Source organism: Cyanistes caeruleus, chromosome 1 (genome assembly GCF_971803275.1).
Source record: "Cyanistes caeruleus chromosome 1, bCyaCae1.hap1.1, whole genome shotgun sequence".
In the NCBI taxonomy this organism is placed as follows: Eukaryota; Metazoa; Chordata; class Aves; order Passeriformes; family Paridae; genus Cyanistes; species Cyanistes caeruleus.
In genome coordinates, this window is record NC_141701.1 from 74,884,935 (window position 1) to 74,897,144 (window position 12,210).

Sequence of the window (12,210 nt, forward strand, 5' to 3'; positions counted from 1 at the left end):
ATCCACAGTTCATTTTGTGAGGTCAGTGACACCATGGTTTTGTTTGAAAGACATAAATGTATTGCTATAAGTCATATTGGTTTTTAAAGAGGTTTAACTAGCATTCAGGAAATTTGGAATTAATAATCATTTGTTAAAAAATCATGTAACAGTTATTTCTTAGAGCGTTTTGGATTAGCCCAGAGACAGTATTTTTTAATCAGATTTCTAGGGCATGTTACCTACGTTGCTATCCTTTATCTAGTACTGCAACCCCACCATTTCAAGTCATTCATAACACACTTCCTTCATCATTTTGGAATAATAAAGACTCATGCTCACTATTTGGCAGCTCTGTCTTTCTGCCACACCAATTTAAATGAAAGCAAGGCTCTCCTATACAGACAACCTGGATATCAATACAGACTTAGAATTCCCATTATGATATAAATATGACACAGCTGGTGACACAGACTATCTTCAAAGCCACTGGATAAAACAGACACTTTTGGTGCATAAACTTAGTATTATTTTTTACTATGTATGTTTCTAAGTATCTATGATTTTCATATCCCTTTGTCTATTCTTGTCATTTCCATGATTATTAGAGTGAATCTTTACCAATTATTGCAGGTGCATCCCTTAAGAAGTCAACAAAGAGTGCATCTGTTTCATGACTCAGCCAAGCTTTTGGATCTTCAAATTCCTCCTCAATGAGTTTTGCCAGGGCTGTGTGAAACCAATTAACATCCTCTGAGGTTGTGAAACGATCAGCAATAACACACTTACATTCATGCTTCCACAGTTTTATCAGCACCTACATACAAAAAAGAAAAAAGAAAAAGGCATTTCACAAAATCACAGAAGGAGAATGGGTCAGGTTGGAAGGGACCATAGTGGGTCATTTGGTCCAGCCTCCCTGCTTGAGTAGGGTCATCCTAGAGCACGTGGCATAGAATTACTACAGACAGTTCTTGAATATCTCCAGTGAGGGAGACTCCACAACCTCTCTGGGCAATCTGTTCCAGGGCTCCATCTCCTTCCCAGTAAAGAAATTCTTCCTCATGTTCAGGTGGAACTTCCTGTGAATCAGTTCCTGCCTCTTGTCCCATTGCTGGGCACAACCGAGAAGAACATAGCTCTGTCCTCCAGATGCTCTTCCTTCAGATACTGGCAGACATTGATGAGGTCTCCCCTCAACCTTCTCATTTTGAGGCTGAATAGGCCCTACTCCCTCAGCATCTCCTCTTAAAAGAGGTGCTCCCGTCCCTTAACTGTCTTTGTAGCTCTCTGCCAGACACACTCTAGGAGCTCTATGTCTCTCTTGTACTGAGAAACTCATTTGGCCTGTGAAGAAACTACACCAACTTTAAAGCTTTGCCTTCATTTTTTTATATAAAAATAAGATTAACATTAGAAAAGAAATAGTATTTAGGGGGTTCTTCAGAAGAGATACCTTGATCTTCTTATTCTGCCCAATAGTAAGATTATATTCAGTTAACTATGGAAGAAGCCTTAATCTAGCATTCCAAAGCGTAAGAGAATAAATAAATAACATTTCGTAAGATTTTATAAGATTTTCCCCAGCCTTAAAACTGTATCCATACCAGTTAACATGTTTATATATTGATAAACCACTTTTCTAACTGGTCATTAAGTAGAAGATGGGTGAAAATATAAGCCTCATGGCATGAATAATCTCATGCCAAACACAGATATCACTGTGCCAAATACTACAAAAGTAATTGGAGAATAACAACAAGGGAAAAGGTTTAAGTGTTTATATTGTCCCTTCTCTAGATTCAATATACCTTTTAAAGTCCCTAAGTTTGGTCATATGAAGAAAGAGAACCTGTCAGGCTGTTAATACCAGGAGCACTAGTTTTAGTTCTATACTGTTATTATACAGTAGCAGAAAAAATTCCAGGTACTCCTTGAAGACCTTTTGTTCCACAACACTTTGTACAAATGACACATATTAAGTCTCAGAACTAATATGTAAATTTATATAATATTTTTTTACCAATTGGTTTTTACACTTCAAAAGAAATTAATTGTGTGTATAGATATATATATATATAAAATTATCTAAGTGCTCCATATTTTTGGGATGAAATTAAGATCCACTCTGAAGTTTAAATTTTAGATGCAGTAGAATTCAAGAGCTTATTCAACAAACAGAGATGCACATTGTACATGAAGTGATTATATAACCCAAATATTTAATAAATTTTCCATGTTTACCATAAACATGACTTTTCCAGTGCTCCATGTTTCAGAGCTTAAAACTCTAAATGATTTTGCCTTAAAATAATTAGAAGAGAAATTATGTTTTACTGGAAGAAAGATGGATTGTGAAAAAAAATATTAATACTTGTTACTATTTCTTCCTTTTAAACCATAAGTCAGAAACCATGTTAGACAGAAATTAGGTAGTGACTGAAAGTCTCAAGACATTAATGGAAAAGAGGAACTAATCAAGTTTTTAATCAATATATGAGCATTTTCGTTGGGTTAAAGCAAGTTCATTGCTTCTCACTTATTTTCTAACTTCTTTCAAACAAACTAGCATTTTTCAGTAATAGGAAAAGCAGATAGAAGTAAACTGTTGTGACAAAAGAAGTGAGTTTTGTTACCGTTTGAAACAAAGTTGTCATTTCAGTTGGTACTATAAAAGCTGGATTAAAACACCTTTGCCTCAAAAAACCCACTAAAGTTGCATTTTTTTTAAGCAAATTCAAATGCCAAGATAGACTCTTCATCCTCTTTCCTACACTAATTATTATAAGGTCACTGATGTGCTGCACTTACCTGTGGTTCGTTGATCACTTCCGATGTAGTGTTCAGCATTCCTTGCCAAATCCTCGAGAGGTCTCGAAGGTTGAACACATAATGAAACTTGGCTGGTGTGGGCAACATTTTTAGCTTGGTAATCTGCCACAGTCTGCGTGTCAATGGAACCAATTTGGCTACTGTTTTCTTCACATCATCTGAAAATCCCCGCTCACTACAGTAGTGCCCTTCTCCAATTACACCTGTATAAAAAAAGATTGCTAACTCAGACACATTAGCACAACACCAAGAGCAATGATTATCTGAAGTTTCTGGTTCTTTTTTTTTTCCAATTCCCAAAACCTTTTCAAATTTGTTGAAATGGCTTTCCAGTGTTCAATTGATTCAAATATTGATTCAGCCACTATTAACACCATTCTGCCATCAGCTCAATGGTTATTTAGCTCTTAATTGTTTTTTTAATTTTAATGTTCTTTTTCTCACAAAATAGTTTCCACTAGCCTTGAATAGCTAATCTGCTGAAATCAGTATGATTCCATCCTTTGTGAAAGTCTAGTCTTTTGTTACTCATTCTTAGCAGCAGTTGCATCTGAGCAACTGTCCAGCATTGTCACTAAAAAAATATATTCATGTCATTCTTATTAAATCTGAGCATACCAAGGGTTTCAGAGATGTAACTGGACCTGAAAAACTTACAGATTGATGATCTTGCAGGTGGGGAGTGATTACTGAAGGAAAATGTACTGATAAACAAATCAGAGGGGAATTAAGCCTTAATTTTAACAATAATGTGTATAAATAGAAGGATAAGGAAAAATCAGCTAATATTTTAAAAAATGGGATGGATACAAAGCTAGTTTCCCTTTACCAAAAATTTTGTCAATGGAAGAATTAGAAGGCAGAGTACAGTTGAACACTGAAAATTGTCTCTTCAGCCTCTGTGGAATATCATTGCGACCTCCCCCAGGGTGGATCATGGCAGCCAAAAACTGAATGTCCACAATGTTGGTAAATTCACCAGGTTTTTCCAGGTTATACAGTCCTTTCTGTTCCATCAGTTGCCTAACTATCTCATTAGTGACCTGTAAAATAACCAGGTTTTATAGAAGACAATATTACACATACAACTGAAAGAAATACAAAACGTATGTTTGAAAGACCTAACAAAGAGTGTAACACAATTTTGTCACTTAACCCTCTGCTTATTTGCTTCAGGATAAAAGTACACTGCAAGGAATAAGCACATTTGGTAAAATCTATAGATAAAAAAATTGTGTGAGTAGAGGGCTAATCTTGTTTAGAACTAGTCATTCATGTGACAATTTATTTTTACTTGAATGCTGCATGATTTTCATTACTCTTGAAAATACTTCTCGCTTTTAACACAGAATTTCCAGCTTGCTCTAATCAAGCCCAAACTAATGCATCTTTGCATGTTGCAAGTGATACAAAATATTTGTATTAAATTTCCTATGTAACAATCACAAACATGGTTTTCAAGCTGAAATCATAGAATTACTTTCATATAAAAGAATGAAAGATCCTTTTTTTTAGGAAGGAATACACTAGATAGCTGTTTGACAAGCTGAAAAAACCCCACAGAGAGTACATCCTATAGCTGTGCTTCTAGAGAAATTCTAAGATCGTTTTCCAAAGCAATTTCAGAACAACTTAGTCGGTAAACATAAAGATTACTTCCATTTTGTCTTAAGCAGAGAAGACACTTCTTACATCCCAGGCTTCACGTTTCACATTTCTCATTTTAATTATTGCCCACAATTTCAGTTTCCTATCACAATTTGTGTGCCAAATATTTCTTATTTTTAATTATAAAATGAGTGTTGTTAAAAAACATCATTAAAATTATACACACATGTTCGTTCTAAAGAGCACTCAAACTGCTTCTTGCAGTTAGCATATTTATTTTCACTTAATTCCTGACAAATTAATGAAGATGAGTTCTTTAAAAAGATTGATTAAAATTAGAGTGCTACATATCAAATTTACCCTATTCTGAATGACTGAAAAGACAATTTTACACTGTAGCATGAAAACAAAGAAAACCTTTCGTCTTCTTTTTTCTTCTTTTACAAACTAACCTGATCTCCCCATTCATTGATTATGGGCATGTTCACATCATCAATGAAGATTGTCATCTTTTTGCCTGCAGGAGGACCGTAAGTCGTGCCCATGTGCTTATCCACATAACTTTCTATTGTACGCTGTTAAAAAGCAATTAGCAGTATAGTTACAAAGAGCACTTCATTTTATACATGATTCAATCACTTAAACATATTGATGGCTCTGTTACATAGAATTTTACAAAGTGTGGTTTAGACAAGGCATTTGCTGGAGGTTACTGCACTAATTCAACTAGAATGTCTGAAATCCCAAGCTCTACAGCACTAGGCTGGTGTCTAAAGTAGACAACCATGCCTAACAGCTTCATAAATCTGAACAGGTTTCAAGCTTTTCTTTCATTTTATTAATTTATCACCAAAATTGATAATAGCAATAAAGATTAAATTGAAGACGTAATTCTGAAACACCTTTCCAGTAGGTATCAATGTATTTCATAACAGCATACATTGATAATTAAACTCACATATATAAGTACACTCGATGAGCTAATTTTGCCTAATGGTAGACTTGCCACTACTGTTCTCTCATCATCTTTCCATTATTCTGTTCTTCTTAAGGTCCAGTTTATATTTACTCTATCCTATGTGAAAGGTCACTTAACCATACATAATTATTCTTCCGTATAAACCTAAAAATATGCATTCTTACACTATGCTTCTGCCTTCTTACACAACTGGCATCAGTTAGACCAAGATTTTAAGAAGCTAGAGTAATTTTAAAGCACATGTCGTAACAGAATGTTCTGATCCAGATTGTTAATAGAGAATTGACTTAGTCTTGCACATCTATTTCAGATGCCCTGATCAGACTCTCACTTATCACCAAATAAATCTACATTTATTTTATAAAAATATGTTACTTTTTGTTTATAGCCAAATAAAAAGAAGAAAAACATCCTAAGAAAATTTAGACCAAAACTGCATGTTTGTATATTATATGTTAGTAGTTTCTGCTATGCTATACAGGCAGATGATAGGTGATTCATCAAGCTTATAGACAGCACTTACAGCCCAGACATTGATTTGCCCTGTCATAGCAGACTGCATTAAAAGTATTCCCCAAAAATATTGTCATGAGGTTAAAGAAACTTGAAATAATTCAAATTAGCTTGGTAGAAATTTGGACAGGCAGTACAGTTCAGGATTTAAGCATTCATAATTGTGTGTAGAGCAGCTGCACAGCATGCATTACTTTTTTTAATGAGTAATTGGAATGACTGGAACTTAAATTGCAGACAGCACACTTTTAATGACAGATTGTTGTGGGTAACACTTATTTTACCCATGGTGTTCAGTGAAATCTAACAGCTCTTCGCAGTTAGTGAGAACTGATATATTTGACACAAAAACATATGATGAAGAGAAGAAAATAATAGGCATGGTATTGTAAAAGTCCAAGAACAGCTCAATAGCTACTGAAAAAGTTGAAAGGAACAATTTTTTTACAGAAGTCTTAAATCATGTATTAGTACACTTGGACCATTTGAACAGGTGCTTTTTTATTGCTCAGAATCACTTTCAGAAGCATCCTCCTGGCAAATTATCAGAACATTCTCTGAATCCAACCATCTTGTATGAGAAGATTAATCACTGCTATACCTGAAAAATTAATGGGGTCGTTGCAGATGAAAAATTCAAACTCTTAGTCATGTGCCTTTCAGGGTTATATTTTGACATAAAACCTTTGATTATAACAGTCTTTGCAGTTCCTTGCTCACCAATTAGTAGGACAGCCTAGACAAAGACAACATTGAAATAAGATGAAACACAAGAGCTGTGTCTTGGCAAAGGTTCAACAGTCCTATTTAGCTTTTAAACAGAAAAGAAACTTGAAAAGTTATGTAAAGTGAACTCTTAACAAGAGACATGTAGAAGTAAAATAGTTAATGTCTCATAGACTTTTGCAGGCCTGACAAATTAAAAATATTTGCAGTTAATGATCATGTCAGGCAGCACAATCAAACTAACAAGGAAAGAAGTTAATTATTTGAAAAAAGGTTTAATCATCTAGAGACTCAGTATCTGTAGTTTCAGTTGCTTGTGACACTTTTGGTGAAGAATAGGGTTTCATAGTCTACAGCTACATAAATTCTGTAATTGCCTATGCTTGCAAAGATCAATCAGCAGAGTCAGACATGAGCCTCCTAACCTATGTGGTTCTTCCTCTCCCATCAGTATATGAAAATATTGGTTCTCTTCTGACCTAATTTCAGCTGTAATTACAGTTATTTCCACTACAAATGAAGGGGTGAGGGGAAGACAAAATAGTTTATAAGCAGTGACTATTCAAGAGTTCAAGCATATTTGCATGAAAGTAGCTTCTGAAAACATCACCATATATCTAAAAAAAAAAAAGTTCTTCCTTTTCAGTTACATAATATTTTACTGCTAATCCAAAACTTCTATCATGTGTACTGATGGCAGTGCTTTGATATGAAATATAGAAAAAGTACCTTGCCCTGTTTTGCTATGGTTTCAATAAGGAAATCCATTCTCACATTGTCAACATTAGGCACAAGAATTGAGCCATACTCTGGTGTACCACTACTGGGATATACATACTCTTCAACGTGTGTATTCCAGTGCATCCATGTACCTAATAAGAAAGAAACTAAGTTAATGTTTTAGAAATACTAGGCATCATCACTTCCTTTATTTTCCTTTCCGTTCATTCATCTGTCTGTGCTTCTGTCTCACATACAGAGTCCCTCTCTGTGACTTCAGACTAAAATTTATACAACAATATAATCATAGAATCCCGCAAGTTTCATCTAAAAGGCTTACTTCCTCTTTCCTACATGAATTATGACAATAATTTAAAGGATTATCTGTTTATGTTCACTTGACAGTTCATCACCACAAAGTCCATGCAGCTTTTGCAGCAATATATCCACATTCTGACTTCTCACTGGAAACAGGGAAAAAGTTAAACGCAGCACCACCAGTAAAGTATAGCCATAAAACAAAACTTGCTAAGGGACACAAAAGAAGGTAAGCCACAAAATACTTCTGAATTCTCTAAAAAAAGCACAGTTTAAAAACAACTTTTAAATTGTACCCCATATCACCCTTCTGAGTTACTAACCATCAGATGCCACATAATAATCAAACATTGTATCTTCACTGCCTTCTGGGATACAGGGAAGATCAAGCTTTACTGTTGCATGGCGTCGAAGCCAGTACTCCATTTTGCATCTGTCCTCCAGCTCTAGCAATGCTCCTACACTCCACATGAGAGAGAAGATGTACAGCCTTTCCAAGTATTTTGGTGTCAGCTCCCCACCTTGCTCCTGAAGGATTGAGTTAGGTTTTAATTTTCAACAGCCAGAAAACTCTACTTGATAGATTAGTAACATGAGGTTAGAAGTCTTCAGTCACATATAAATTTAGAGACGTCTTCAATGATCAGACAGAATCAACCAACAACGAATCACCCAAAAATTAAAAAAGGAAAACTGCCAGTGCATGCTCCATGTACTTAATGTAAACCAGTGCATAACATCAAATCCAAATGTGAGATTGTGAGAGAGGTCACATCCCAGCTATGACTTTCTAAAGAAATAAAAGGTACTCCTTACTAACCTGCATCTCCATTGACATTCTAAGTCATCAAAGAATCCCTCTCTGCAAAACTTCATTACTTAAAATTATCTCCATTATGTTAAGTATACGTAAAAAATATTCACACTACATACCTTAGGTGGGATAAGACCCTGCAGCATATTAATGCTCTGCATAATCACAAAGGCTTCCAGCATCTCAGTCTTGCAATGCAGAGACTGAATGCTGAAGCGGTACAAGTCTGGAAATGATGAAGAATACAGCTGACGTAGAATTTCAGCCTCTTGGAAGGAACATTTTTTCAAAAATCCCTGTTGCAAAACATGCCAATAAAACAAATTTAGTTCCTAATGCAAATCTCAGTAAATTCAAGTACAGTAATTCAAAAGATTCAGGAAGCATGGAATGCTGATTTTTTGGGGGCAGAATGGGAGAAGAGAGGTCGGGGGGGAGGGTGAAGTTAAGTTTCCCTGCCCATTGGGCAGACTTTAATTAACAGAAGGTCAGATTTTACCCAAGTATGCATAATTCCTACTGGATGTTAAAGATGAAGAGAACTGAAAAAACTGTGTTCAACAGCACAAAAATCATTATTTTCAAATATTTTTTAATCACAACAGCTGTGACAGGTATCCAAAAACTCTGCAAATAAACCATACAATATGTAGTGAACACAAACTTGATTTATTCTGCACATTATTTCTAGCAGGGATAGAGGATAACCTGAAAGATCTGATGTACCAAAAAATCAGGATATCGGGGGGAGGTGTGCTGGTGTGTGTTGTGTTCTTATTGTGTATCTCAGTATCTGTGCTGATGAATAAACTAAACCTAAGTAAAACTACACATTTCTTAAGATCACAGAATAGGATTCATTCTTTGATGCCTTTAATTCAAAGTAATAACATGTTTCTTGGAGTTACCTTGAAGTTTTTCTCATCTGTAGGGTAGAATTTATTTCTTACATAAAATACAATCACCAGCAAAAACACTTGCAGATTCTTCCCAAAAACTCAAAAAAAAAAAAAAAAAAAAAAAAAAATGGAAATAAAATAAAATTTGCTTTAAACATAGAATGTTTTTATCTTGTGAGAGCAGTTACAACTGGAACAGGCTTCTCAGTGAGCTCCTGGAATCTCCATCTCAAAACCGAACAGGACACAGACTTTAGCAAACTCCTCTAGGCTGACCTGATTAATGTTGTATTCAACAATATTATCTCTTCCAAGCTCAACTATACAGTGCTTCTATGATTCTTTCTACTACCTTCATAATATTTTGAAATTCTACTTTTACTTCCCAAATAAACAACCTTTAGGACTGATTACAAATAAGTATGTATATACATATGGAAAACAAAGTGATAAAAATTTAAAGGCTGAAGTACTTAAAACAGATATCCAAAAATTCATTGATAGTTAAAAAAAAATATTAGGGGTAAGTAGAAAAGCTGATATTTTTTTGCTTTGGAGGAGATTGATGAGTAACAGATCAAATTCACTTTGCAAAATCTGCTTCAGAAGCACTTTACACAAGAATAGTAACATGAAAAGTTTGAGAATTATTTCACTGAACTTGGAAGTTGCTTATGTCATAATAATGCATTCCAGTAGGCAGCAATATTTAGTTTTTCGCAAATGGTAAGGATTGAAAAATATAAACATACAACTTCCTGAGTTATCCATATTTGTCTTAAATATTTTTTAAAGTTCTGAAATATCAACAAATACCATGCTTCATTCAGCATCTAAGAATTAGCAAGGTTAACATACATCCTGACCTGTTGGAATATGCAGTATATTGCATTACAATAGATTTAAGGGAAGTGCACTGGAAAAGCTATCAAGATATTTTATTTATGATGTAAGACCAAACCAAAAAAAAACCCAAATAAATACTATTGGATCAAAATATAAATAACCATAGGCTGCAATTTTATAGGCTATATTTTCAAAAGGGAAAGGAAGGGAAGTTGGAAAGGTTACTTCATGGTGAAATTAACATAATTTGGTTTATGTAATCCAAAATTTTTTTAAAAAAAAAAAAAGAAAGTTTCTTTTCTTTAGTCTGTTTCTATCACCAAAGTATACTAAAGCCATAAGGTCATGGATTAAGGAAAACTAGTTTCATATAACACTTCAACACAACTAAATTTAGCCCGCATCACACTTTAAAGTGAGAAGGTAAATAATGAGTGATAATGCAAAATAAAATGCTTTTCTTTCTGCTGTCTTTGAAGCTGAATCTTTAGCACAGTTTCAACATCCAATAAGTGGTTGTCTGCAAGCTAAGCAATGCAAGGAGGCAGAGCTGTGAGAACCTAAGATCAGTAGGCCCTATATAGCGTTGTAAGAAGAGGAAAGGAGCAACACAAGTGGAATCTCAGGGAAGCCACTGTCCTAGATGCATAACTTTCCCCAGTATCCATATTAGGTTAAAAAATTTAAAAAATAAGTAACGCTTGGCAATAGCATACATAAGGCACTTGAGTTGACAGCATGTATTTGCATTGGTAAAACTGAAGTTTTACCAGCCAATTTTTTAGGAAACTTGTTAAACACTTTTTTTATAATAAGACTACAAATATTTTCAACTTGGCAAAGGAACTCAATGAATTAGTGATGATTCTCAAGTACTGCAGAGAGCTGTGACTGAACAGACAGTTCAGTCAGTGATTTAATAGCATTCTAAAAAAAAAAAGCTTTAGACACCACTAAAAAAGTATGGTATTAGCCTTCTACAGCAACCCTTAGTTCTTCACAAGCTGCAAACCTCCAAGTTTGCAACAAGTCAACAGGATATGGGTGCTTCTGACATACGAAGAAATAACTGATAACAAGCCCATTCCTTTACCCCCTAATGGGTTAAGGCAAAGCAGGATTCTGGTGCCCTCCCTAGTTGGTCTTGCTGCTCCTCACCTCTTTTCAAGGCATTATACCTGACCTGCCATTTCAGATCCACAGGTGGAAAAGAAACCTTGTGTTTGTTGCCAGAAATCATAAGTTTACAGCCTTCCTCACCTTAGTAATGTCTGTTCACCAAAAACATCCCCTGGCTTTTCCCAGAGGGGCTTCACTGTCTCCAGTCCCAAAGAGAGGCACCAGGCACTGCTTGTCACTCAAGGCTTGCACTACAGCATACTGTCTCTTTTGATTTCTGTCTGGGCTGAAACCTCTAATTTGCTAAGGACAGTGGTTCTAGGCAGTCCCACAAGCCAATTTTCCTCTGTTGCCAGACAAATCAGGAATTTAGGGATAAGGAATCTGATTATAAACAAGCCATCTATATAAAACTTACAAGCATGAGAACCTTTATGGGTTAAAAAAACAAGAAAGCTGAGACTAAAACAGAGTAATCACTACAGAAGGCTGACATCTGAAAGTTATGTGAAGCCAACTGCATTTTCATAGGACTAGTTAAGCAACAGTAACTAGGTGAGGATTAGTTGCATTTTCCACTGGTATCCTATTTGACTTAAAAAATTAAATGAGTGACTGAGACTCTGAAACATTAATCTTAAAAAAATATTTTAAAAATCTGGTTCATGTAATACATTCTAGAAAGGAGAACAGCAAAATTTAGTCTATTAGCTCATAGTAGCCCATAAAGTTTTGTTCTTTGAGCCTGAAAAGCAAGGGGACAAATATACTACAAACACCTGGATGGCATTCCAATTCCATAAACCAGAAATAATTCCCATCTTAAATTTTAAGTCTAAAGCACATATAAAGGAATT

At 34.9% G+C, this 12,210-nt stretch overlaps 1 protein-coding gene across 1 annotated transcript in view; it reads right to left on the bottom strand.

The window, feature by feature from the left end:
• DNAH5 (dynein axonemal heavy chain 5) overlaps positions 1-12,210 on the bottom strand; it is a 120,115-nt gene that overhangs the window by 43,022 nt on the left and 64,883 nt on the right. The window contains exons 44-51 of the mRNA XM_086897974.1: positions 8,609-8,785; positions 7,999-8,203; positions 7,367-7,509; positions 6,513-6,647; positions 4,872-4,994; positions 3,641-3,854; positions 2,791-3,014; positions 601-796 (exon numbers count right to left, since the gene is read on the bottom strand). Of these exons, the coding sequence (XP_086754100.1) occupies positions 601-796; positions 2,791-3,014; positions 3,641-3,854; positions 4,872-4,994; positions 6,513-6,647; positions 7,367-7,509; positions 7,999-8,203; positions 8,609-8,785 (1,417 nt within the window). The remainder of the gene's footprint in view (positions 1-600; positions 797-2,790; positions 3,015-3,640; positions 3,855-4,871; positions 4,995-6,512; positions 6,648-7,366; positions 7,510-7,998; positions 8,204-8,608; positions 8,786-12,210) is intronic.